The sequence below is a fragment of the Fukomys damarensis genome, unplaced genomic scaffold (assembly GCF_012274545.1).
Source record: "Fukomys damarensis isolate Sample0158 unplaced genomic scaffold, DMR_v1.0_HiC HiC_scaffold_34, whole genome shotgun sequence".
NCBI lineage: Eukaryota > Metazoa > Chordata > Mammalia > Rodentia > Bathyergidae > Fukomys > Fukomys damarensis.
Genome location: NW_022900946.1, coordinates 13,844,320 through 13,872,097, shown reverse-complemented (window position 1 = coordinate 13,872,097; position 27,778 = coordinate 13,844,320). Strand labels below are relative to the sequence as shown.

Sequence of the window (27,778 nt, the reverse complement as noted above, 5' to 3'; positions counted from 1 at the left end):
TCATCCCTGCCTCCCACTGCCTGCCCTTGACAAGCACCAGCAGAAGGCCAGGGTTGGGTTCCTGTCTCAGTCCATAAATGACAGGGCCACACGGCTCAGTGTCAGTTGTGGAGATTTTACATATATGGATAGAGAGATGTAGATATCAGAAAATATATTTATGTATCCATTAAATTAAGCAATGCATACAAAGTGGTATGGGAGATGCTTTTATTATTGGTAGTGGTGCTGGTATCATTAACTATTTATTTACTTATTTTATTTATTTTTGGTTTCTTGAGACAGGGTCTCACTATGTAGTTGAGACTGACCCGGAACTCACTATGTAGCCCAGGCTGGTCTCGAACTCACAGCGATCCTCCTGCCTCAGCCTCCCAAGTGCTGGGATTACAGGCGTGCGCCACCTTGCCCGGCTTGGTAGTGGTATCATTATTGTGCCCATTTTGGAAAGGACAAAACTGAAGGTCAAATAACTCCATTTCCCCCTGTTCCTCACTGCTGCCCCAGACCCCCACCATGCTTTCTGAGCCCCAACTTTCCACAGGGTACAGGCATGGTTCTGTGCCCAGTGGGCACCTCAGGACCTTTCTGAGCAGCTGGCCCTTCCTCCCCTCCCCTCAGGGGGCACCTTACCCGGATGAGGTTCTTCTCCACACTGTCATGGACCAGGTCTATCCCGATCCTTTTCTCACGAAGGTATAGACACTCCAGGGCCACCTGTAGGAAGCAGTGCCACAGTGTATGCTGTCCCCGCAGCTGGCCCGGGTCTCCCTTTGCCATAACCTGTCCTTTCCTCTGGCTGCTTCCTGTGGCCTCTTCGCCGCACTATGGCGGCGGGGGCTGTGGGATGCACTGGCCAATGCCCTGGGAGATGCAGGACACGTGAAGCAGAAAAAGGCACTGTCCTGGGAACCATGAATGGCAGTGCAGACTAACGCTCCTATGATCTCCATACACTGCCCAAACCTTCTGAAATTATAGTAATAACTACAGCAAACCTCCACTATAATTTCAGATGAGACGGTACCAGCTGCTGTCCCCTTGCTGGCTGTCTCCTGGGTTCAAATCCAGGCTTAGCCACCTCCTACTGAGTGCATGTGGGCAGCTCACTAACCTCGCTGCTCTGTTTTCTCATCTGCACATGGACGCAAGATCGGTGCGTGTCTGTCAGATTTAGTGTGCAGACTGTGTCATCTCGGTAAGTGCAAAGCCCCCAGAACACTGTCCAAAAATCCGGCCGGTGAATATATGTGGAAGTTCCTCTTTGGAAAGTGGTCAGAGCACAATGAGACCCAGGCAAGTTGGCCTTCCGACTCTGTCAGGGACCTCAGTGGAGCAGCAGAGGAGAGGCGAGAAAGGCCTGCTCTGCTTGCCACAGAATGGTAACTGGCCACCAGCCTGTGACATCACGAAGAGCCACGGTGGAGCAGTGGATGTCAGGAAGCAAATGCCCCTGGGACCCTGGAAAGAAGAGAGAGTCACAGACTCGCCCTCCAAGAGCCTGGGAGCCCTTCTTCTGAGTCATGCTTGAGGGCAGTATGGGGGGTACACATTGAAGCAGACAGACAGAGTCCCTGCTCTCACGCAGCCTGCATTCCAACAGAGAGGAGACACGATCATTTCTGCGAAAAAGGGTGCAATGAAAATAATCACAGTTCTGTCTGTCGGCAGGGAGTAACTGGCAGGGTGGTCGGGGAGGATTTCTCTAGGAAAGAAACACATTGAGACTTGAATCATAAGCAGTAGAGATGTAAGAGATGTGTGGGAATAAGGAGCAGGAAAGGGAAGCACAGGTGCAAAGGCCCTGAGGTCAACGGGGGAACAGCAGAAACCCAGAGACTGGAGTAGGGAAAGTGAGGCTGGAGCAATAGCACAGGCAGAGTTACAAGGGTGGGATAAAGGAATTCACAAATTAAGCTGATGAATTCTGAGAAGCCACTGATGGAGCCAGCGAGGGTATGTCAAGACCCACTTTGATGTTTAAAATCACCCCTGCTGCTGGGAGCAGGTTGGAGGGAGCAGAGGTTGGAAGCCTGGGGAAACAGTGGTCACCACTGTCCAGTGAGAAGCTCCTGGACAGAGGAGGAAGGCTAGGAGAGGAGGGAAGTGGGTAGAACTGAGGCATCTCTGGTCTCTGTGCTGCAATCAAAAGAGGCCACATGTGATCAGGCAGAGCTGGGCTTTCCAGACAGGCTGGGAGTCAGAGTGGGAAGAGAGAGCAACCATTCAGGTGCTATCGCTGCAAGGTTCTGAGAAGCTGCCCTGCTCCTTCCCGTGCCAAGGGACACTGGGCGGGGGAGGAAATCCGGGGACTCCCTCCCCAAGTGTGTCTGGGAATCCCACAGTGAACGAGGCTGTCTCCCAGGGAGATCTGGAGGCAGGACCCCTCCTACCAGAGGCTCCGCAGCATGGAGCAGAAGCAGCTGGAGGAGGCTTCCAGGCAGGAGGTCTTGAGTCCCCCAAGATCAGTTCTCGTAGCATGAGGCAGACATGGCTGTTTCCTACCTAGTGTCCATGTGACTCCTTCTGCGACCTTCTCCAGGTTTCAAACAAAAACGTTTGCTTACCCAAACCTCTCTGCAGCCAGAGAGCCCCTGAAAGTTCTTGCCAATGAGCTAAAAAGGATAACACAGGCTGGGCCTTCTGGAAAAACAGACATTCTCTGATAGCCAGAGACAGACACAGTTGACATTGCCTGCCCTTTGCCCTACCCCACTTCCTGCCTCCAATGAGAGTAGGGAAATGCTCCTTGCCTGCTGGCACTTGTCATACGAAATATGAAACCTCCTTGCAAGCAGTAGGACAAAAGCCACAAGCTATGGATGGCAGAATGGAAAGATAGGAGCCTGGTCCCTCTGGGCAGCAAGCTGAGGCTGCAGCAGCCTGATCAGCCTCTGTCTGGAATTCTTACGATGATGGAAAAAATAAATTCCTGCGAGGCTAAGCCACAGTCATGGAGTATCTGTCACAAGCAGCCAAAAGCAATCTTAACTGCTCCAGGCATAAGCAGAGCCTGGGACCCAAGGAAGCGTCAGGCACGGCCACAGGAGCCAGGCATGGTGAACACCAGAGCTCTCGGAAGCTGAGGCCTGACGATGGCACGTTGAAGCGCAGCCCGGGCAACTGAGAGGACTTCGTGAGAGCCTGTCTCAGAGAGAAGTCTTCCAAGGCCTGCAGAAGTAGCTCAGTGCGAAGGTTCTGGGTCCAATCCAAAGTACCGAGGGACCAAATAAAAAAAGGAACATCTACACCAAGGCTAACAAACGTTTGTTGTATGCCTTACTGGGTGTCACACGGCCTCCTAGACTGGGAGCACAGACTGTCCATCAGCACGACAGGGATACTGAGGACCCACAGACAAACTAGTGCAGACAGGTATCAGTCCTGAACATGTCAGCGATAAAACAGACAGAAGTCACTGCCCCGGTGCAGCCTATACCCTAGCAAAGGCAGATAAACAATTTATAAATTAACCCAGAGTACGGTAGAAGATGGTTAAGTGTTACAGAGAAAAACAAAGCAGTTATCTTAAGTAGGCCCTTTAAGGACTATCACACACGTACACAGGCATGTACAAGCGTGTGCACAGTATCTTGCTGCAGTTCCTACCCAAAGGTCAGAAAAACTGGATTTGGTCTAAGAAACCCTCCTTTGAGATCCTGAGTTGACTAAAATTACGTTTTTACCTTAAACATCTGACCATATATCATGATGCAGCTCAGAGAGACTTGCAGTGGGCCAGAGATGCAGCTCATGGTGCCACGCGTGCCTGGCAAGTGCAAGGTCCTGAGTTCGATCCCCGGTACCGCAAAAACCAACCAATCAACCAAACCAAAAAACCAAATCAGACCAGTGGTGTGCTTGTCACCTCGATCTTCAGTCAAGTCAGAGAGAGCCAGGACACAGGCCTCAGGGCCCTGGCACTCACCTGCAGGGGACAATTCACCTCCTCAGCCGCACACTCCAGCCGCCTCTTGACGGTCTCCAGGTTGCGGTACTCGGCCAGCAGCCGATCCAGCTCGTAGCATAACTCGGACTTCCAGAAGCCAATGTCCGACAACCTCTGGCCCAGGTTCCAGGAGGTTCTCTTCTGCATCTGGCATGTCAGCTGCTCCTTGTCCTGCATTAGCTGCATGGAATCACCTGTCAGGCGGCTGGCCCACAGCCGTGAGGCCTCCGCCCCGCGGATCTGCAGCTGGTTGGACTGGTCCCAGTCATGGGGACTGTAGCGACAGAATAGTGCAGAGCGGAGCGCAGGCAGGACAGTGGGTGGACGCTGGGCGCTGCTGCGACACTCAGTGGGACAGGTCTGGGCCGTGGAAATCTTGTAGAACAGGCTAGGTCTCCATGAGTTGAGGTAGCGGTACCCGGGCAGATGATAAGGCTGGTAGCACTCCTGGATCACGGGGGCCTGCACAGTAGGGGGCCTCTGGGTTGAGTCACGGCCTTTCTTGGGGCCGCAGTAACTGGCAGTCTGAGTGGTTCCAAGAAACTCCATCCTTCCCCATCAACCCAACTGGAGCAAAACTCTGCCCAGGGGGCAAGGGAATCACCAGGAAAGGGGCCAGGGCTCCTCCTGGGGACACGCAGAACCTCTGTGACTCAGCACGGTGTCACAAAGGCCCGGGAGAAGAACTCTGAGCCAGGCCCTCACTCACTCGGGCCAGCTGGGGGTCATACTGTCCAAACTGAAACAAGACAAAAACGGGAATTTGAGCATCACAATCTGCAGATCTGGGGATGCAGGAAGTGACACCATATCTGTATCTGTCTGTCCCTCTGTAACAACAAACTCTGTCTGTCATTCGGGACCTAACTTGGCCCAGCGGGAGAAAATGCAATGAAGTTCGTTCTAGTAAACTCAAGCAGCTCAGGGTCAGTTTGGTCAAAGTCAGTTTTTTCTTTCTTTGCTCCCAAGATGGCGTCAGAATGGTCCACCCTACTATGGAATGCTGTTCAGCAGGCAGTGTTCACAGTAACGGGACTGACTGAATCTCAAACATCTCGGGCAAGCTGGAAGTAGCAAGGTGCAAAAGGCTACCTGTTCTGTGATTCCATTTACTTGACATTCCAGAAAGGACAAGTCCGTATGAGCAGAAGTTTGGTCTGTGGTTGCAGGGAGCAGGGCAGAGGTGGAAGAACGCTGGCATCAGCTGCTGGAGGAGGGGAGTGTCGGAGCCATTCTACGTAATTTTGGGGAAAAAAAATCATTTCACAATTAAATTATGATTAGGGCTCTCTGTCTTTTGGGGGTGGTGGTGGGGGTAACCAGGAATCAAACTCAGGACCTTGCGTTTACCAGGCAGGTATGGTGCCACCGAGCTAAATTCCCAGCCCAGACCTAGGGTTCTCGTCTGCAGGCCAGCTATGGGATGCGGAAACATAACTGTTGTTTCGCCTCTGGTCACAGCTGAAGCCTCAATGGTCCTGTGTTGCTGGGACACTCAGGGGCAGGACTGCATCAAGTGAAGTCATCCTGCTTCTCTGGGAGAAAAGTAATACAAAGAGGAAGGTTTCACCTGGGGAGGGACCAATTCCTCATCAGCTTAACTCGTCCCACCCACTGCTGTGAGAACACTGTGCTCCTCACTGTGCTAACGCACGTCAGCTCCTCACTGACCTAAGATCCTCCTCAGCATAAGACCCTCATCGTCATACGGTTACCACCATCCTCTGAGTCATCCCGTACTCCCTCCGATTCTAAGATCCTCATCATTGAGATTATGGCCACCCAGTGAGCCCTCGGATGCTCCCTGTGGACACAGTAAAGCTCGGACTTTGTCTTTGCCCGCTCTGAGGCAGTGAACCCCCATACTGTGAAATTACACAAGTCTCTGTTGTCTTTTTTCTTTAACCCTCATCATCCCCCTTTCCAGGCAGTTGAAGGACTGACCGTCCTCCGATAGGGGAGGAATCTTAGAACAGTCCAAAGAGGGGCCGAAGCATGCACCACTGTGACTCCCGATGTGAATGGCTCTCTGCAGGCCAGAAGTGTCCGGGCCTCACTCACCGGGGCTCCAGGTCACTTGCTTGAAGGACCTAGAGAGCTATGTGGGAACAGACCACACCGGAAGTCTGTCCCTCTGAAGGGAAAGTGAGCAGAGGAGCTAACTCATCTCCCTGTGGGCCATTCAGGAATCTGGTTTACCTCAAAAGCGCAAGGTCCTGAGTTCAAACTCTGGTGCCAAAAAAATGGAATCTGATTTGACCTAAGCAAGGTGGGGCTCCTTAGAGGAATGAATTAATTCAAAAGTTCTGAGGTCTGACTTTGCACACATCACATATTTCTGACAAGCTATTATACATGTATGTGCATATTTGTGTTTGATTTTTTTTCCCTGCTATAACAACTAGAATCTAAGCCAGGGACAGACAGCAGAGCAGAGTACAGGCTGAGAGGAGTTGTAGTTTTATTTGAAAAGTGATTATTTTGGTTCTTACATGAACAATATCCTCAAAATTGAAATGTGGTTTTTGGTTAATTTTCAAAGCTAGATATCTAGCCCAAAACACAATTATTACTGAAGATGGTGTTGCACAGAGGAGGATGTTTTATGTATTTATTTTTGCTTTTTTAAGGCAGGGTCTCGCTTTGTAGTTCAAGATGCTTTGGACTCAGTATGTGGCCCAGTCTGGCCTAGACTTGCGGTGATCATCTTGCCTCAGCTTCCCAAATGCTGGGAACACAGGTGTGCACCATCACACCTAGCTAGTAGGATGTTAAAAAAAAAATGCCCCAGGTGCCCTGCTGCCTGGAGACCCGACACATCACCAGAAGATTGTTTTCTCTCTTAAACCACAATGAAAAACTCCTTTCAGAAATGCCACATGGCTGGCAGAGTCCCCATCTCCATGGGAGATGGAAGGGGAAGCCCTCTGTGTGCCAGGACTGCAATTCCTGATGCTCCCTACTCTTACACCCACCCTTTGGAGACTTCATGCCAGTGTTCTTGGGACCTACTTCCCTTCAGTCTGCCTGGGACCTGCGTGGGTCTGTCTCGGGCTCCCTGGGCTGTCCAGAGTCCTCCAGGTCTGTGAATTTAAAGGAAAAGCCATCTGCGTGCATGAGGAAGATTTCGAGGCTGCCGCCAGGCAATGGCCACAGCAGCCCGGCTGTTGCCGGTGGGCTTCTGCGGTGACGGTGGAAACGTGCTGTCCTGCAGGCCTGAGTTGGTAGCTGGGAATACAGGTAGCTACAGAACACCTGATACGGTATGGTATGGCTCGGCTCGGCAGCAGGATAACAAGAGCTGTAAGTTCACTTAATTTTAATATTTAAATAGCCTCATGAGGCCAGACCAGAGCCTATTGTAATCAGGCAGTGCAGGGCTGGGAATGCTGTGGGTGCTGATGGGGAAGGACCTTGCGGTTTGATGGCTGGGGAGAGGCCAGAGGCAGCAGGAGGGGCCGTGGGTGCAATCAGGGTGGCAGTGGAACAGCTTGGCAGAGGCGTGAGGTGTGCTGGGAGGACCCAGGACAGGGTAGCGCTGGTGGCTTCTAGGCAGGGAGCTAGGACGCAGCAGGGGGACCTTCTGGGTGTGCAGCTTTGTACATTCTGTATCTGAAACCACGACAACAGATCGCCACCTCCAAACACCGCTCAGCTTACAAGTGTGCTGCCCGGCTGCAGGGGAAAGGGCGGAGTGCTGGGCGCTAGTGTGTCCTTGTCCTCTCAACACAGGTGACACCACGGAGGTCAGTGGGGTCAGGGACGGGCCAGCAGTGCGTGCGTGCATGAGTGTGACAGAACTGTGAGTGTGTAAAGGAACGCGGGCAAAGAAGGTCCAAAGTCCTGGGAGAACACGAGTGTGTGTGAGAGTAAGCAGGTGAGAGTGAACAGGAGCGTGTGAGCGTGTGTGTGCATGTGCGTGTGGTGAGACGTGGGTCTGAGGAGAGCAGTGTGCATGTGAATGTGTGTGTAGGAGTGCACGTGTGGGTGTGCGTGGTGTGCGAGGTCAGGCAGGAGAGGACTCCAGGAATACAAAGACGAAGGAGACGCATTACAACCTCGGGGAGCCCAAAGCCGGGGAGCGGCAGGCACGCAGAGCCCCTGGCTGGTGGCTGCAGAATAAGAAGACGGAACTGCTCTGCGGCATGGGGCTTGGGGCACTGCGTGGGTTGGAGAAGCATCTCCTGGGCTCCGGGCATTCATCAGAGCATCCAAGGGGCACCGAATGTTGCTCAGGTGCATCTGAGTCCTCCTAGGTCACAGCGGAGCATCCCGCTGGGAGAACTTCCTGGGGGCGCCCCCTCCCTCCGGGCACAGGTCCACGTGTGTGCACGCGCGCACAGCCAGGGGCCCGCTGAGGTGGACCCAGCACTTCCACACAGACCACGTGCCACCAGACAGTCACGTTGTGAGCACCGCACCAGATCGCTGTGCTAACCGAGGACAAAGGACAGAGAAAGGACGCAGGGCGGGCAGACTCCTGCAGACCAAGGACAGGCGCCACTGCGACTCAGCCAGCGGCACTCCCTGGGCACCCCGTGTGGAGCAGGAATCTCTTCATTACCCTCGCCCTCCTCAGAGGCAGAATTTGGGACTGGAGGTGGCTCTGAGCAGCGCAGAGCGGACCTGCGAAACGGACACACTTGCTCTCACACACGGGGAAGACAGGAAATCCAGAAGGGAGCTGCTTGGCTTTCCGGTCAGGCTTCCACGTCAGTTTATATCATTCAGAAACTAAAACTGTGTACTACAGTGCTGCTTTTTTTTTCCTTCCATTTTGAATTCCAGAAGGCATTTTTCTGGTGCATAGAGCACCAGCACAGGCTGGCATCCCATGACCCAGCAATCTTTCTGGACCTCTGCCTGCAGATGCATGCATGTACGCATGCTAAAATCCCTGCAGAACAGTGTTTGGTCAACTCACCATTTGTGTATTCATCAGTAAAAGCCTAAAAAGACCTCCACTTCCTGTCAAGATGCTATAAGGATAAGTTTTACCATTCTATGTGACACAACTCAAAAAAGGCCCCAGATACATAAACAATGATTTTTGAGACCATGGACATCAGCATGAAGGACAGTGGTCCTGTGAAGTGGGAAACACATCAGGTAAATCCTATGACCTCCCCAGAAGACTGGAAGAAGTTCCAGTTTAAGATATGAGGACAGTGTAACAAAGAGTCCGGCAACCTTGTCAAGGAGATGGAGGGAAGGTTGGTGCCAGTACGGTGGAGAGTAAAGGACACTGTGCCAGAACAGGAAAGGACACGGGAAGAGCCTCAGAGGCCTGCGCAGGGTCCCCCCAGTCTGTAGCTGAGTTCTGCTGAGAGCACACCCCCGAGCAGACAATCCCAGGCTGGGAAATGAGCCACCACAAAGGATCAAGGGGAACGATCCAGGAGCTCACACAAGGCTGGGAACAGTTCTAGATCCAATGGACCACAGTAGAACATCTTATGATTCACATAGTAGCGAGTCAAATACCCTCACGGATTTTGCCTCAATTTTAGGGCCAACGTAGCTCTACACTTGCACCACTTTGGTCCCATTTAATAAAGTTTAAAAGAAAGCCCCAAAATGACAAAAGTATTTCCAAGTAAATTAGCTGTGTCCGGGGGCGGGGGATTAAGAATACTGTACTTGTAAAAGTACAAAGTTTTCAGCAGTCAATAAATTAAAATCCACAATGTCCAACATTCAATAAAAATTCAGCAGATGCACAAAGAAATACGAAGAAGATACAGCCCATAATGAGGGGGAAATCAATCGAAACCAAACCACGAGGACAGATAATACAACTAGTAGAGGGGGAAATGTAAAAAGTTATTATAACTGTATTCCATATGTTCAAGAAGCTAGAGAAAAGATTAGCATACACGGGGAAGAAAATCCTCAACTTCTTTCCCATTTCCAGATTACCTCGAACCTAGATAGAATGCTCCACCTACTGGTGCACTTCGGGAACTGCAGGCACCTCCTGTGCGCCTGGAACAGCGGTGATTCCAAGGGACGCTCCCTGACCACCCACCCTGCTTAGAACACCGAAGTCCTGATGAATCAGCAGCTGTTTTCAGCTAGCCTGACTCGGAGTTTCATCTTCTCATCTGTTTTCCCTCTGTCTCAGTGTCCCCGATTTGTAAATGAAAGTGCAGAACCTGATCTCTGCCGTTGTAACCTACAATCCGAAATTTCCTTAAACAGAAATGCGGGGTCCTTGCTCTCCAGACGGCCTGTCCTTTTTGCCTTGTGTGCAATCCTTTGTCCCCAGAAACCTTGTGAAGCAAATGCTTTTATTATCCCTGTTTCCAGAGGAGCAAACTGAGGCTTAAGGCAGTGGTTTGTCCAATGTCACTCATCCCTGGAGAGGTGCGGTCAGGATTTTCACACATGTCTGAACCCTGACACGCACTGCAAACTCTGAAATCACCTGCCTCGCTCCTCCCCATCTGGAAGAAAGTGGTTTGTCCAATGTCACTCATCCCTGGAGAGGTGCGGTCAGGATTTTCACACGTCTGAACCCTGACACGCACTGCAAACTCTGAAATCACCTGCCTCGCTCCTCCCCATCTGGAAGTCTGTGATCCCGTTGCTAAAAGCCCTCCAGAGCTTTTTAAACATACCCAGACCCCACCTCCAGGTTCTGACCAAACAGTAGGGCATAAGGGACCCCAGCATGAGGAATCTGAAAAGTCCCTCCCCAGGTGACTGTAAGGTGTGGCTGGGCTGAGAAGCCCTGCGACGGCAGGGTGTGCACAGGTGTCCTGAAAGGCTTAGTGCAGGTTTAAGCTTTAATAATTGCAGAAATAAAAACACATTTTCAAAAACTATGCTATTTTCAGAGTAGTTTTACATGTTAGAGAAAAACTGAGCAGAGACCAGTGAATCCCCGTGTATAACCCTTTGCCCCATTATTAAATGTCTTGCATTGCTGTGGTCCACATGTGACAGGTCACATCCTGGTTCACTCTGGGTTCACATTCTATGGCATTCACCAAATGTCAAATGACACGTGTCCACCACGTCAGTGTCACGCCCCAGAATCCCCTCTGCTCACCCTTATTCCTCCCTCCCAAATTCCTGGCTTCTTCCCTGCCCCCAGCTCCTGCTCTTTTCACTGTCTCTATAGTTTTGCAACCGTATTTTTTTAAAAAATCATTTTAAAAGGTAAGACTTTGGTACCTAGTTTTGTGGATTTAAAACACTTTAACATTTAACTTCAATTTTGTTGTCTTAAGCAAAGGGACTGAAATTAATTAAAAATTCAAATCTAGTCCCTCAAACACACAGAACTAAATAAATGTAAAAGAAACTCACAGGCCTCAAATACTGATTTTTGAGGGTTGGTAGCGTTCCTACTTTGGAAGTTTCTAGAACAGAATATTGCGCTCAGACTTCTAGAGCACACTGTGTTCAGGAAGAGAGAAATCAATGAAGTCCACAAGTCAGGAAGGGCTCCGGGAAGGAGAGGCTGTGGAGATCTGTCCGTCATGGGGAATTGCGCAAGGCTGGACAGGCAGAGCGCAGGGAAGAACATTCCTGGCCATGGGCTTGTGGGAGCCAGAGATAGAGCTGACTGCAGGAGAGTCGGGAAGGGTAGAGCGCATCCTTCACGGAGGTACTCAGCAAGAACAGAAGGCTGGAGGGGCAGCAATGAGATGTGGAAGTCACTGACACCAAAAATAGCCACTAAGGATTAATGAGCAGTGGACTGACAGTCTGATTTGTGTGGGGAAAAGGATGGTTAATGAATGGGAGAGACATCACCACAACCGCAGATGTGGGGTTTCCTTCTACCTCCAGCTGAGAAAACTGTACTGCCTACACCCTTTGGGGTATGATCACGTGAGCAATTCCAACCAACAGAAAGTAAGCATCTGGGTGGCACGTGAAAACCATGCTAACTGCCTCCTAAGTGAAGCCACATGAGTGAGCTCAGGTGAAATCAGGAGTCAAGAACCATAATGAGCCATTGTGGGTTTACACAGCTACGTGTGCCACGGTGTATTACACAGCACCTGGTGACTGACACGGGAAAGAGGGGAAGAACTCAGATTTGTGGCTTGAGATCGTAACAAAGTGGGCACCACTGGTAGAGATAAGAAGTCCAAAAGTGGAACTGGTGTGAGAAGAAGTCTGGGCCTTTATGCCTAGCATCCACAGCGTGGACTGGGACGTAGAGATCTGAACCGAGGAGAAATAGGGGCTCGAGACGAAGACTAAAGAATGGCTCAGAGTGGATGATGATGCCACGAAGGCACAGCTGCTCCCCGGGAAGGATGCGGCAAGTGTGACTAGAAGGAGCCATGAAGAGAGCCTCAGGGGGCACTTGCCTTAAGAATGACCACTGCCGGGCAGAGTGGCACCCGTAGCCCCATCACTCCAGGAGGCTGAGGCAGGAAGATTAAAAGTTCAATCCCAGCCTGGGCCACTTCATGACTGACGGAGACCCTGCTTCAAAAATCTAAAAAGGGCAGAAGATGTAGCTCAGTGCTAAGGCCTTCAGTTAAATCTCTAGCACTGAAAGAAAGAAAGAAAGAAGGGTCCCGGAATGGAGTGGACGGAATGACTCTGGTGAGAACGAGGCGCAGACTCCCAGCTCAGCCCTTCTGGTCGAGACCTGGGAATCTGCTTGGAAACCCAGCTTCTACCCTCCTGCTCCCACCAAGAGGACAGAGAATTCCACCGTCTGGAGACAGGGGACAGTCTGGGGAGAGGAGAGAACTGGCCCGAGACGGAGGGGTCTGTTTCATTGTCTTGAACTTGTTGGTGTGGAGGGCTTGATCTTCCTTCCAGCCTGTCAGGTGGAATGAATGTGAGAAGGCTGAAAAGCAGCAGGCATTTCTTCCCTGCACCACACAAAGCCTGGCTGGGTGGGTGGGCCCGAGCGCTCAGCACAGAAGAGATGTAAAGTGGTGTCTCTGCAGAAGACAGCTGAGAGGAACCTGCTAGGAAATGTCCTGAGGGACATGGGCCCTACCTCAGGCCTCTGCAGTGTGACAGAAAAAGACCCCATGGTCAGGAGAGTTCCAGTGCAGCCTGCTGGCTGTGTGCCCTGGGACAGTCACCTAACCTCTCTGAGCTCCACTTTCCTCAGTAAAAGACGAGTAACTTGCATCCATGCTTGCATGTAGGGAATAGCGTTAGGAGTCTGGGCCATATATCAGACTTGGTTGAAATTCTGGCATTGCCAAATCACTGGCTTTATGGCAAGTACTTCTCTGTAACCCTGTGTGCTCTCCTGTAAAACGGAGCTAACAGCAGCTCGTCCCTGACAGGAGACTCCCTCACTCCCTCACTACCCTCCGGGGCCTCGCTCTTGCTGCTTGGTCAGCAGGAAACAGCATCTGCCATGCATATCCAGTTGGTGTCTCCCACTCGGCCTGCGGGCTCTGACTCAGATGTGGCCCCTCCAGGAACTTCCCCGCCCTCTCCACCTGGTCTTCATCTGTCATAGCATTCATCATACCGTAATTACACGATTGTTTATCTGTCTTCCCAGTGACCCTGGGCTGCAGGATGGCAGGGCCCAGTCAGCCTGGAAGCACAAGCCCATCCCTGGCTGCCTGGCCCCGCAAAGGGCTAGAAATAGTGGTAGTGGTGGGCAACCGGTATGGCACTGTTTAATAAATGAGTTTCTATATCCTTAGTGTCTAGAGAAGGTGAAGTCTGGTACTCATCAAAATTTATGCTGTCTAGAAGCAATGATGCTTGAGTAGCTATGACCACATGCAGCACCCAATCTACTGACACTGAGAGCAACTAGGCTCCCCAGGGGTACAGCTCAGGGCCAATGAGAGAGCCTGGAAGATCTTGCATCAGAAAACAAGAAAAGGCTCCCAGAGAGGTCAGGTTAAGGCCCAAAGGAATGGCAGGCACTAGGCTTAAAAAGCATCGCTGGACAAATCTAAGGGGATGGGGGGAAGGTTAACAGAAATAATAATTTACTATAAAACACAGTATTTTTAAAAATTCCCAAGTCCACAGTAAGTCTCAAGAAAAAAAAAAAAAAAGGAAAATTCTTGAAGAGGAATGCTGGTTAAAAAATGTAAAGACAACAATTAGGATTAGGGAGTCACAAATTTCAAGTACCAACATAACTGATTGACACAATGATGCTAAAACCACGGAGCAAAAGGTTGATAGAGAAAGGGATATTCATAGGGTCTCAGCGCGTAATCCGAGAGTGGCTGCTTACAGAGATGGGTCCCATTACCCTGGAGCAACTGGGCAGACAACACCTTTACCAAACGACCAAGCTTCACATTCTCAGTAACAGGACAAACTGGCATTGCGCACCACGTATTCACAGGCAAGTACACACCCAAGTGTGTTCTGAGAAAAAAAAAGAGAAAGAGAAAAGAAAAAGTTTAACTTCACTCTAATCATGGGGCAGGAGGAGACAGAGCAAGATTATGGGGTACTCTATAAGACGGAGTCTTAAAAAACTCTCAATGTAGTGAAAGACTAAAAAATAGAAGGGAGAAGAACTCCTAAGAATTAAAAAAAAAGAGCGAAGAGACTTAATGGGTACTGATTTTCGATTGAATCCAGGATAGGGGCTGCACGGGGTTATTTGGAACAATATGAAATCTGAATACAGGTTGTATATTACCTAGCAGTGTTGCGTCAATATGAAATTTCTTGGGTATGAAAACAGCATTTATGTTACAGAGAACGTAGCACACAATTAGAAATAGCCTCACCTTCCTGGCACCAAATCCACACATGCGCACTGACTCGTCATAGCCGAGACTTATTTGGCGCACTGGAGAGTCAGATTGGGCCCGCGAGGCGGAAATGCGCCACCTCTGGTTCCGGCGAGCGCGTCGACTACAATGGCGACAGGATGGAGGAGGTGCCTCACGGTGAGCTCGCGGAGTGGGTGTGAGTGGCAGGGCTGAAGGAACGCGAGAAGTTCTAACTGTGCTCTTGTCTCCACACAGACTGTCCCGGGGCCGAGAGCGCTCAGGCGGGCCGAGGGGCCTCATGTCAGGGATGCCCCAACCAGCGTTTATGTGCTTCTGGAGCCGGCGCAGCTCCGGACCCGGGTAAGAAAGGGACAAGGCCTAAAAGGGAAGTGAAATGCTCGGGCCCGGAAGAGGCGGGACTTCGGAAGACTGTAGGCTGGATATGGTAGAGTGGGCGGGGAGAGGGGCTTGGCCTGAAGAATGAGTGGTAGGACTTTAAAAGGCGGCAGCAGAGGAAGGGGGGCGGAAATGGGAATGGATCCTGAAATATCAGTGACAGGTGTGAACTCAAAAGAGACATTAAAGAGGGCGGCTGGGCTCGGAAAAATGTCTGCCAGGACGAGAGGCGGGGCCAGAAACTTGAGCGGACTGTAGCCCTTGAAGTCTGAGATGCCTCGGGCTTAAATTCTAGCTCTGCCTGCTGAACAAAATTTTATCTTTCGAGGAGTGAGTCTTTTCCTCCATTCAATAGAAATATATTTTAATCACCTCTTAGGCACAGTGCTCTATGCTGGGGAGACAGCTGTGAACTAGACAGGTGTGGTCCTAGCCCTAGCAGAGTTTGGTTTACTAGGGAAGGCAAACAAATGAGCAAGCAAATAAATAAATTATTGCTGCGGTAAGAACTGTGAAGGACAAATTCCAGGGTGGGGAGGACTCTAACACCTACTTAGAAGGACCTTGAAAAGCAAAAGCCTGAGAGAAGAATCTTGAAGGAGTTCAAAGAGAGACTGGGTTTGATTCTTGGACCCAGTGCAAACTGTGACTTTGAGCAAGCATTTTAACCTCTCTGAGCCTTCTCTTCCTCATCAAAACTGGAGAGAAAAATAGTTACCCCCTAGTATTGTTTTAAGAATTTGAAATAGGATGAAACATCTAAAGCGTAGTAAATGATAGCTATCAGTGACATGCTTATTACAACCCTGCTGCTTAATCAGAATTCCACATCAACAGCACTACTGACATTTGGGGCCAGAGCTTTTGTCCTATGACTTGCTAAATAGCAGCATCTCTGGCCTCTATCCACTAGATCCTGGTAGCACTCTCTCATGGGCATTCAGAATGTCTCCAGACATTGCCAAGTATCCCCTGGAGGATTTTGCCCCAGGTTTTGAACCTGCAGTGTTGTGCGCAGGAGCTGCAAATACAGCAGTGAAGGCTTCAAACAGTCCCTACCCTCATGAAACATATTCTACAGAAGAAGATAAACACATAAACCAATAAATAAGACATTTTAAGGTGTGATCATAGCCTTATTTCCTTTGTAGTACTTACTCTTACCATTAATGAAGTGGCGTCTCACACAGATTCCTTTAAAGTAGCCCCAAGGACTTAGCTTCACCTTGCTCATTGGAAGAGTGACCTTCAGGACTTGTGCAGGAAGTTCATTACCTGAACTGCTTCCTTTGCAGCCATAGAGGAAATCAAAGAGAAAATGAAGACGGTGAAACACAAAATCTTGGTGTTGTCTGGGAAAGGCGGCGTTGGGAAAAGCACTTTCAGTGCCCACCTCGCCCATGGCCTAGCAGAGGATGAAAACACACAGGTGGGACCCTGGGGAACCTGGGTGATGGTCTTTCTGTCTGAGGGCTTGTAACAGCTCTTAGACAACTGATCTTTCAGATCAAGTTGAATTGGTCCTTCGGGTATCTCAGTTCCTGCAGAGAGAACCCGGAACTGCCTGACAGCTGAGGTGTTTCACTGGGTTTCCTAGCCAGGAAATTGGTGGTTAGCTATCTCTCCTTGTACGCTGATAATGTTTTGCATTGTCCCCTTCCTCTTTATTAACCTCTTTCAGCTTTTCTCTAAGCCAAGTGTCTGCAAACTCTAGTCACTGAGCTAAATCCAGCTCATTTCCTGTGAACTAAAAGTGGGCATTTACATTTTAAGACTTTAAAATATTTCCTGTTTGGCCTTTGCAGAAAATGCTTGCTGACTTTGGCACTAGGTTGTTCGTTTCTACCCAAGTGCACAGATGAGCTTGAAAACCCAGATCATCCAAGTGGGATTCTCTGAGTGTCAATTTAAAGGCACAGATGGGAACCAAGAAGAAAAGCTTGAGAGTTGGACAGGTTCTCATCCCATTTCCATCCACACCACTGTCGTGGCCTAGGGCATGTAGCAAGCTCTCTCTGTCTTGGTTTTCTCTTCTGTAAAATAGGGCTTGGGACTGAGTGAGATGAGGGATGTGAAGTACTAGGCTGGAGCCTGGCCGTAGCCAGTGCTCAGTAAATGTCCATGACCGCAGTCGTCACTACTGCTTTACTGTGCTGCTGGAAGATGAAGGGATGATGATTTCTGCTTTAAAGACGTGTTTGTAGCCTGTCCAAAGCACAGTGTTGAGCAGGTGAAAATACACTTGTCAGTTTGTTGTTTTATGACGCAACAGTCTTGTCATCTGAGGGTCAGATGTGCAGTGCCTAGTGGGCTGGTCAAGAAATCAGTGGTGGTGTGTGTCTGTAATCTCAGCTGCCCTGGAGCTTGAGGCAGGAAGATCTCAAGTTCAAGGCCAGCCTGGACAATTTAGTGAAATCCTGTGTAAGAATAAAAAGGGCTGGGAGTTTAGTCCAGTGGTAGAGTTCCCCTGGGTTCAATCCCCAGTACTACAAAGTTTTTTCTTTTATTCTGTTTTTTCAGATCGTGTTGAACAGTGTTTGCTTTTAGAAATTGTCAGGAACAATTAAATAAATAAAATTAAATAGCTGTCTAGGGACAGGCTGTACTCCAACCGGTTGTGAGTAATCAGCTGTTTACATCACTCTCTCCTGTAGCATTCCATTCCCATGTCCTCATTGCATACATCCAGCAATGTGGTGAAGGAAATCTACCATCCAGTGTGGAGATATGGCTAAGTGTGCTGCATTTCTGTTTGCAGAGGTGGCTTAAAGGAAAGAAGCATGTAGGAGAGTGTGTTTCCCTGGGCAGACCTACTCAGGACAGTGCAGACATCACTGTCTCCAATGTGCACAGCACCTGCACAGGGTAGGCACTGAACAGGAATTGAGTAATGGGACTTTAGTCTTCTGTCCCTAATCCAGCAGGAGCTTAGGGAACACCCTGTCCCTGATCTGCCTGCCGTCTGCTGGGAGCTCAGCACTTGCTGCACAAAGCAGGTCCTCTGTCGTTCCATTTGGAAAGAACCTTGGATCAGGAGGGAGCAGAATTGGAGGGTAACCATGAACAACTACCGGCAGGACGTATTTATGATCTTGCATGATGATCTGGAAGGTGGGTGTTTGGGGACTGGAGTGCTGTTGGATTTGAGGCCCCTCCCTGGGGCTGAAAAAGCCCAGAGCTTGAAGAGCCTAAGGACCCAGAGCATTTGTTTCATACAGCAGAAGCCCAGACAGATGACACGGAGAAAGGAGAAGGAACTCGTGTGAGGTGACACAGCCTGGGAAGAACCCAGAGCAAGGGCTAGGACTCCTCCCTTGCCTGCTTAAGGGGAGCAGTAGGGTGCAGGATTCTGGCAGCCCCACTGTGTCCGGCTCCCCATTTACTGCAGGAGACGTCTCCTCACCATCAGCTCCTGCCAGCTGGCTGCAGAGGTGCTGGTGAAGATTGGTGCAGGTGCTCATTTCTGAGCAAGGGCTCTCAGCTGAACCTAAGCACAAAGGGAAGTGATTGCCGTTATTGAAGTAGTGATACCTTCAGCACTTCTATGGGGACATCCTGGCCATCGGGAACCAGGAACTGGTGGACAGCCTTGTGGGCACCCCTGTAGGTTCAGCAACCCCACCTGTTAATCGAATCCCTACGTGGTTTTTCTCAATGCCCTTCCTTGGTCATGGGAGTGTCACATCTCAAAGGGTAACTAAAGTTACCCAGGGAGAGCCTGCTGGGGTTGCAGTGATGGGGACCTTTCCCACGTCGTGAGGCGCAGATATGAAGTGTCTGAATCATTAACACGCAGGTCTGGATGAAGGCAGTCAGGTGTGTAGCTCTGCTGCGCTCCTGGGCTGGTCCAGCAGAGGGCACAAGAGGCAAATGGCGCCTTGGGGTGAAGTTTGTTGTTATTCTAAGGAAGCAGGAGGTTGGGTGTGTTGAGAGGGTTGAACAGGGAAGCGCGCAGCAGCTCGGGGCAAGTTCTAAAGTTACCCAGAGGTGCTGCACGTTGGAACCGAGACCTCCCAGCTCTCAAGATGAATACTAGGCCTGCCCTTCTACAGGTTCCCGAAGGCCAGCCCAGACCTTCGCATTCAGCAGACTGGAAGGCAGAGTGGGACTGTGGGGAGTCATCTTGAGACTGCCCCAAGTCACCAGCAAAGAGCTTTGTAGATTTCTTTCTTATTTTAAGTGTCTTTTTTGAAAGCTTATTGTTAACCTTTAGGATCACAGGAAAACAGGCTTGGCCAGAGATTAGCCAGAACATCTGCTCTGGGCTCCTCTCCAGAACTGTGGCTTTGGAGTTGGGAGTCTGCTTTATGCCTCAGCTCTGTTCCTTGCTCATTGAACATGTCATCTGCCCTCCCCAAACCTCAGTTTTTTTCTTCAGTGAAGCAGAGATGTTTACCACCTAGGACTGAGCAAACTGAGGCCAAGCCTGAGTCTGCAGGTGCCCTGACACTTGTCTGTAAGGCAGCCTTGAGCCGAGCCAGACTCAGGGCAGGGGACAGTGTTGATGAGCTGTTCCCTAGGAGTTTGAGCAGTGCCTTGGTAGCCTGGAAGGTCAGTGTTTCCGCTGTCCCCCATGAGGACCTGACTGCTTCAAATCCTACCCAGTTTCTTTCTGCTGTCTCTTACTACATGTCCCAGCTTTTCCCCGATCCTCTGCATTCGGTACGTAACCGTCAGGTCTTGGCTCATCCCCCAGGTTGCTCTTCTGGACATCGATATATGTGGGCCCTCCATCCCCAAGATCATGGGATTGGAAGGAGAGCAGGTAAGAGCTTCCATTCAGAACTTAGGGCAGGCAAGGAGGCAAGCAGAGATGTGTATGTCTCTGTGTGGGCATGGTGAGCTCAGTTTTATGTTCCATGGCCTGTTTGCTTGAGCAATAGCTGTTCATTTGAGGGGCGGGATTATATATAAAAGTCATCTGCCCGATTTGAGAAGCACGGGTTTGGATGCCTTCTTAGAGGAGAAGGGAAACAGTAAGTGAAATGCAGAAGTGAGACACGGAAACTTAGCTCTGGCTGGGACCTTGGGGCTGGAGCTTGCACAGGGTTTGTGCCCTGGAAGCCAGGGAATCTTTCTGCCCTTGTGGTCACCCTGGGGAACTGAGACTTCAGGGTGAGGCAGTGAGTGACGTTGGCAGGGGCAGGGCCTCTCTCCCGTTAGTGACAGCAAGGCCTCCCATTGAGGTGGGAATGGGGGTCCAGTGTCCCAAGGCTTTCAAGACTGGCTCCTAAAGCCTCATGGAAGAGGGCAAGTGACAGCAGACTGCAGGAGGGCAAGGGGAGCTGCTCTTTGGCAAGGGTGGTCCAGGGCACCCTCGCTGGAGGGTGGCCTTTAGCAAGCATGTGGCAAAGGGGCAGGGTAGGAGCCTTACATCCTCATGTCCTCGGCGGACTGGAGGCAGGTGGGGCTGGTCCTAGTGGCTCTGCTGAGGCCTTGGGTTTAGATCGGAGGGCACTCAGAGTAGGGGACACAGCCCATGGTTGGGCAGGATCCAGACGATCTTGAAAACAGGCCCTGATCAGTAACACATTTTGCAGTACAAGTCCCCAGCATGGGTATAAGGTAATAGCACAGACATATTTCATGAGTGAAAATTTAACCAGGAGCACTATGCACCTATAGTCCTAGCTCTTCAGGAGGCTGAAGAAGGAGGATCACTTGAGCTCTGGAGTTGAAGCCAGGCTGGGCAATGTAATGAGACCCCATCTCAAAAACAAAACATTTTTTTAATGAGATAAAAATAAAACATAATTATTTCTTCTGTGCTACTGGACCATCACATTTATCTCTCTTTTAAGACCAGTGACTTAGTGAATAGCTATAGATAGATAGGAATGAATACTTTAAAAACGAAAAACTTCGAGCACAGAGGACCATGCTTTCATTTATATGAAATTAGCAAAATGGGCAAATCCATAGAGACAAGGTAGGTTAGGTGTCCTAACCTAAGACTGGAGGACGGAAGGGGTTGGGAGGTGACAGCTTAGGAGTGGAGGGTTTCTTCTTGGAGTTATAAAGATGGCCTGAAGTGTTGTGTGGGTTCACAGCTCTGAGTGTACACACAGCCATTAAAATGTACACACTTTCAAGGAGTGAATCGTGTGGTGTCCGAACTAGATTTCAATGAAAAGTAATAACTTCATCAAGAAAAATAGCCCTTTGATTTTGGCTGCTGTGCATTGCTCTAAAGAAGCCTGATTGTTGAGACTGGTGAACTTGGAAGCTGCTCAGCCCCAGTTCCTTAACAAGGAGCCACAAAGAGCTGAACCAAGGACATCAAGCCAGGAGCGATCTGAGGCTCACAGTTGACCAAGGGTCTCCCATGACTCCGGCTCCTGCCCTGGGATAAAGCTCAGGCTACAAGCAGGCCCCATTTTGAATTCACCATGTCACTAAAAAGAATTCCCTTCATTCCTAGACTTTTATAAAAGCAACCTCGTTGCTCCACAGTGAACTGTATTTTCTCTAGAACTCACTCTTAAAATACCTGAGTCAGAGTCATATTTGAACTGAACTAATTTTGTTTCCCTGACTATAGACCCAGAGTTTCAAAATGGCCCGCTCTGGAGAGCAGAGTGTTGATTGAATTGTATCTTCATTCCTCACCCCGCTCCAGCTGTTGACATCCCATCAAGAACTGAGGGCTGCTGTGTGCAGTGGCAGAGTGTATTTTAACACAAGCGTGTGCATACGCTTTGTCTGCATGCACAATGTGACCAGGGTATGTAATTTCTCATCAGCATTCGTGTTCACACAGGTTCACCAGAGTGGATCGGGCTGGTCTCCAGTGGTGAGTGTTCCCCTCTTGCCTTATGGTGCAGTAGTGTATGGTCAGGTGTACGTGACAGCTCTGTGGTAGGGTGGCCACATTTTCCCCAAGCTTCCTGTCAGTCTGCAGGCGTTTACTGGGGGACTGTTCCAGGCAGGGAGGATGCATGAAGACCAGGGTTTGGCAAACTTTGTCAAGGGGCAGACGTAAATATTTTCAGCTTATGGGCCTATGTGCTGTTTCTATGGCTCCAAAGCAATAATATAAGGCTAAATGGCCTCAACTGTGCTCCAGGAAAGGTTGTTTATAAAAGACAGTGGGCCAGATTTGATGGGCCATAGTTTGCTGACTCCTGATTAAGACAGTTAAGGAAATGACATGTACTTATTTTGGCTCAGTTGATTGTCATTGCAGCACAGGCCACACATTGTATTTCAAATCCCCTCAATCTGGGTGGAGGATGCAGAGTAAATGTGCTCATAAGTCACATGATAACTTTGTCCCGAAAATAATCTTCCTAGCTAGGCCCCAGGGAAGCACCCCCTTTGCAGTTTTGAGTAAAGTGCATCTTACCCTCACCTCTGTTCCCCCTCCAGTATGTGGAAGATAACCTGGGGGTGATGTCTGTGGGATTCCTGCTCAGCAGCCCTGATGATGCCATTATCTGGAGGGGCCCGAAGAAAAATGGTTTGCTACTCTGCTTTTCTCCTCACATCCTTGTGTGGTCGCATCCTATCCTGTCAGGAAGCACCAGTCACCCAGCTAGGCTTCGTAGTGTGTTATTGTCGTTGTTTTGTGGTGCTGGGGGTGGGACCCAGTGCCTGATGCATGACAGGCAAGTGCTGTCACACACAGTTATACCCCAGCCACTGTGATGTATTCCGCCCAAGCATCTGGTTGCCTCTGTCTTCACTGAAGAAAGCTCTGAGAAATACCAGTTTCCATTTTATAATTTTTAATGTCTGTTGTGAGTTTTCCCCTTCATATGTGTAGAATCCTGAAATTGTTTGGTTTTTTATGGTTTTGTACTGGCTTATTTGGGTCAGAGAGAGGTTGGTGAGGTGAGCTGCCCACCAGGTTGAACTGGTACTGAGTCACTCGGCCTCACATCACTGACACTGTAGGCCACTTAAATCTTTACTGCGTGAGGTGGGTTAGACTGTGCCATGCATGGAAGAGGTTTGATGGTGTCCCTAGCCTCTACCCACTAGATGCCAGTAGCACCCCTTAGCTAGTTATGGCAACCCAGCATGACTCCATACATCGCTGCATGCCCCTGGGGACAGTGTCACCCCTAACTGAGGACTGGTGGCATAGACCAAACAGACAGATTGCACACACTGCTTCTGTGTATCCTTTCATGGCACCAGAAAGGAAGAGAGGCAGGCAGCCGCTTTGACTCCTTTCTAGGCATGATCAAGCAGTTCCTCCGTGACGTGGACTGGGGAGACGTGGACTACCTCCTTGTGGACACGCCACCCGGCACATCCGATGAGCACCTCTCAGTTGTCCAGTACCTGGCTGCAGCACACATCGATGGGGCAGTGATCATCACCACCCCTCAGGTGAGCGCTGAGTTTCTTTTTCTTGCAGCTCTGAGACAGACCCTAGTCTCAAATTGGCTCTTCAGAATATGTATCTGCAGCTGCACCCAGCACAGATCTATAGAAATCTCTTATTAAACTGAGTGGCATAGGGTATGCTTAGCAGATGCAAGGCCCTGGATTTGATCCCCGGCACCCCAAAATGAAATAAACAGAATGCAGTTGAGCCTACCCTTAGGATTGTCCGAGAAGAGAAAACAGACTGAGCAGGTGCCAGCCTTCTTTGGATGCTGGGGATGGGGGCTCCCCATGTTTGTAACAGCTTGTCTGGAAAGTAGTTTTAGACCAGGGACATACACTTTTTCAGAGCCCCTTACATTAAACACTGACTGTGGCTTCTTACAAGTCACTTTTGGCAAAGCAGCACAGTTTTGTTCACAAGACACCAAGCAGAGAATCACAGAGGTATAACTGATAAAAGACTAATAGCTGCTCCCTTTCTAGCTAAGGCCTTTCCCCCCATACCTGGCCTCAGTGGGCTGGGGGACACGTGTGTGTCTTGAGAAGAGAGGAGAACTCTGGAAGCTTTGAACCTTCCGAAAGCCCATGAGTGCTAGGGCCACAGGCATTAGGGAGCACCAGCCACGCTTGCAGGTATGAGCCAGACTAGGTCCTGGACAGATGAACCTGCGATAATTTTGATGGGAGCAACGGCAAAGGGACTAGGCAACAGTGAAATGATGCTGTAAGATAAACATTCAGATTTCGGGAGTATATTTAAAGTGATCTAAGGAGGGCACTATTCTTTTTTTTCTCATTGTCCATAAAGCTGTTTGCGTCATAATGTCTTTCAGGAGTTACCAGACTTTCTGTAAAGGGCCAGCTAGTAAACACTGTAAGTCTGGTAGACCGTGAAGGCTCTGCCACAGTGACTCAGCTGTGCCACCACACACAGAGTGTGGGTGATCAGGCTGTAGAAGGCTTCACAGAAGCACGTGGCCAGCCTGACAAAGCCCACCCAGCAGACTCCACTAGGACCCATCTAGCAAGAGTAGGCAAGTGCTCACAAGAAGGTTGAATGTTGAGAAACATTCGGCGGTTACTTTTCTGCAAATTCACATGTCTGCTACTTGGCTGTGGAGGTTTGTGGAAAATAATAGCTAGAACTGGGCTTATCACATAGTCGTCACCAAGTCACAGTGCATAAGTGGCAGTCATCTCCAGGACTGCATGCAGTGAGCCAACCACACAGCAGCCTCTCCTCAGGTACACAGGCTCAGTGTCTTGTGCTCTGACTTGGGAGTAACTGGTCTCTGCACCTTGGCAGGAGATATCACTCCAGGATGTCCGGAAAGAAATCAGTTTTTGCCGAAAAGTGAAGTTGCCCATCATCGGGGTGGTGGAGAACATGAGTGGCTTTGTCTGCCCCAAGTGTAAGGTGAGAGAGTGTGTGGCATCAGGTCTGTACAAATACCTCTTCAGAGGAATGTCTCTCTGTGAAAATTTCCTGCTTTCTATCATTTTGGGAAGTAGATCTGAGTCCAAACCCCCTCTTGCTGACTGAAGGGAAAATGCTTTTTTGGTGGTTACTGTTCCCCATTCAGAATGAAATTTTTGTTTGTTTTGTTTTTTGTTCTTGGAGTTCAACACAGGGTTTTTGCGCTGAGCTGTGGCCCCACATTTTCGTTTTTTATTTTGTGACAGGCTCTTGCTAAGTCATTAAATCGCCCAGGCTGAGCTTAAACTTGCGATCCTCCTACCTCACCTGGGATTTACAGGCATGCACCACCACACCCAACTAGGCTGTTTCTTAAAAAGGTTTAAAAGCTGTGGTCTGTCCTGAGGATACTGAAACAAAGTCAGGCTTACTCCCCTTTCATTTTCTTCACAGAAAGAATCTCAGATCTTCCCCCTGACAAGTGGAGGTGCAGAGGCCATGTGCCGAGACCTGAAGATCCCTCTACTTGGTAAAGTGCCTCTGGACCCTCACATAGGTGAGCCGCTGAGTGGGCCTTCACTGTTCACATAGTCCTCATGGGCACAAGGCTGGGCAGGGAGAAGGGACGATAAGGAATTGGAACCAGACGTACAGAGCTCCTTCTCCTGTTGGTGTCCCAAAGCCTGGCTACACGACTGCTGCTGTAGGAGAAATGGCGACACCCAGGGGCAGGATGAGCGGAACGTGTTCAGGGAGATAGTAACAAGGGGGCAAAGAGGCGCTAGGAAAGAAAGATACCAAGCAGGGTGACAGCAAGAAGAATGGCTGGAGCCCCAACGTACAGAGGAATGTGTCCAAGGGGGACGCCCTAGTGAGGTGCCCTGGAGCCCTTCCTCCCAGGAAGCCTCTCCCTCCAGATTCCTGTCTCCCCAAGCACTGCAGCTGTGTTCCAGCCTCCCCTAGGCGGTAGAACCTTTACCAGGCACCCCTGTCCACAGTGGTACTGAGTGCTTCCCTCTCCTGTGAGCCAAGGACCTCCCTGCAAAGGCCCGGGAGGCCCCAGAGGCAGGTGCCAGGTGAACGAGATGAGCAACATGTGAGTGTACGCTGCCACCAGCAACCCTGCCTCAAGCAGGTCCCCCTGGTGGGATTGATTGCCAAGAGATGTATTAGCAGAAACCCCGAGCCCAAGATGGAGGAGGGGGAAGGTCTCAGCCCACTGGAGCATCTCAGCCTGCAGGAGCATTTCATGTGCCATTCAGCTCTAAGGGGAAGGTGGGCACAGCCACCAGGGTACCCTGAAGGCCAGTCATCCCTCAGAGGGGCTGTCTGCTCTACCACGTGACCCCAGAGATGACCTGTGTGTGGCCAGGAGGAGACTGGAGTCAAGAGATGCACAGCCAGGAAGGACTAGCAGACCGATCTGTACCATGTGGGATGAACTTAAATGTGTCAATAGCTACAAACAGTGTGGACATTATATGTTCCTATCATGTTTCAAGTGTAAGAGTCTATGTGTGTGTTCACTTGAAATTCACATATGTGTATCTTTCTGGAAAGATGCCCAAAACATCAGTAGCCTTCATGGACTCCCTTTTCGTGGTATTTCCCTTTAGTAGTCCATGGTCTGGTTTTTGTACCTTGTACATTTATTATCATTGTACTCAGTTAACCTCTTAAAATGCAGACTGCCGGGCCCATCTGGGAGCTGCTGAGACGTCAGTTCTCTAGAGGGCCGGGGGCCCTCGAACCTGCATTTGCCACACCCTGCTGATTTGCAGCCACATTGAAATGGTAGCCAGGTCCCCTGCTGTTTGGAAGGGATCAGGGTAAGGTCCTAGGGTCCCAGCTCTGTTCCCCATGAGCTCCAGATCACAGTACAGGAAGAGCCCCAAGGACTGGTTGTGCCATGTTTTCTTTACGGGCCTCATCATCTCATTTATCTCTTTAAGGTAAGAGCTGTGACAAAGGCCAGTCTTTCTTCATTGAAGCCCCAGATGCACCAGCCACATTAGCCTACAGAATTATAATTCAAAGTAAGTGTTTAAGTGAGTCTTGTAAATTCAACACTTACGAGCTAGGAGTGAGGCAGGCTGGGTATGAGAGCAGCTCTGCAGTTAGAATCATGGTGGTCACCACCAGCAGCCTTGGCAGGGACAGCATGGGTGGTGGGGACTAGAATAACCAGAGTGCTCCCCTCTGCCCAGAAAGCCACAAGTAATCTGACATGTCAATAGTGTGAACCAATTCACAGCTTAAAAAACATAGTGAAGCCAGACAGGATAGCGCACCCGAAATCCCAGTATCTTGGGAGGCTGAGGCAGGATCACAAGCTGAAGTACAGCCTGAGTAGTTTAGCAACTTAGTGAGACTCTGCCTTAAAATAAAAAAATACATTTAAAAAAGGGTGGGTCTGTAGCTCAATGTAAAGGCCCTGCATTCAATCCCATGTTTCTACTCCCTCAAAAAAAAAAAACCAATGGAGGTGAAATTTAAGGTATAAGAAATTGATCTCGATAAGACTGTTTAGGGCTGGGGATTTAGCTCAGTGGTTCCGCCGCCTACCTTGTAAGAGTAAGGACCCGAGTTTGATCCCCGGTACCAAAAAAAAAAAAGAAAAAGACTGTTTAAAAATTGATTTTAAAAAAGCAAAAACCATGATGAGCCAAAGTGAACCCATGCGCAGGCCAGGTGGAGCCACCCCAGACATCAAGGTCTCAAATTTAGGTCAGAAGCAGCAATAACTGGCTAGAGTTCCTGCTTCTTAGTTCAAGGCTGGGTTTTATTCACCAGTAAAGTGATGTGAAGGGTCAGTCACATTCCTAGGATCCCAATAGAGAATGGCCCAGGTAAGGCTCCAGCCATGGGACATCCACCGTGGGCAGCGAGAGGCATTCGGGTCACTTTCCAGGTTTTGGGGCCTCATAGAAACAAGCTCTTAATGAAATTAGGCCACCAGGGGATTGTACCCTGTAAGGTGTGGCTTTCCCC

At 49.9% G+C, this 27,778-nt stretch overlaps 2 protein-coding genes across 5 annotated transcripts in view; one reads left to right on the top strand and one right to left on the bottom strand.

The window, feature by feature from the left end:
* Tekt5 (tektin 5) overlaps window positions 1–14,731 on the bottom strand; it is a 48,232-nt gene extending 33,501 nt beyond the window's left edge. The window contains exons 1-4 of one of the 3 annotated variants that reach the window (XM_010609971.3): window positions 14,653–14,731; window positions 14,145–14,281; window positions 3,929–5,183; window positions 634–717 (exon numbers count right to left, since the gene is read on the bottom strand). In XM_010609971.3, the coding sequence (XP_010608273.1) occupies window positions 634–717; window positions 3,929–4,498 (654 nt within the window). In that variant the 5' untranslated portion in view covers window positions 4,499–5,183; window positions 14,145–14,281; window positions 14,653–14,731. Of the gene's footprint in view, window positions 1–633; window positions 718–3,928; window positions 5,184–5,387; window positions 5,872–14,144; window positions 14,282–14,652 lie in introns of those variants that run through there. The other 2 variants (XM_010609972.3, XM_010609973.3) reach the window with 2 other exon arrangements.
* Window positions 14,703–27,778, top strand: part of Nubp1 (nucleotide binding protein 1) — a 13,984-nt gene continuing 908 nt past the window's right edge. Inside the window, exons 1-10 of one of the 2 annotated variants that reach the window (XM_010609969.3) lie at window positions 14,703–14,814; window positions 14,893–14,997; window positions 16,329–16,462; window positions 19,730–19,798; window positions 21,794–21,826; window positions 22,402–22,492; window positions 23,216–23,370; window positions 24,677–24,787; window positions 25,241–25,343; window positions 26,740–26,823. In XM_010609969.3, the coding sequence (XP_010608271.1) occupies window positions 14,796–14,814; window positions 14,893–14,997; window positions 16,329–16,462; window positions 19,730–19,798; window positions 21,794–21,826; window positions 22,402–22,492; window positions 23,216–23,370; window positions 24,677–24,787; window positions 25,241–25,343; window positions 26,740–26,823 (904 nt within the window). In that variant the 5' untranslated portion in view covers window positions 14,703–14,795. The remainder of the gene's footprint in view (window positions 14,815–14,892; window positions 14,998–16,328; window positions 16,463–19,729; window positions 19,799–21,793; window positions 21,827–22,401; window positions 22,493–23,215; window positions 23,371–24,676; window positions 24,788–25,240; window positions 25,344–26,739; window positions 26,824–27,778) is intronic. The other variant, XM_010609970.3, reaches the window with a different exon arrangement.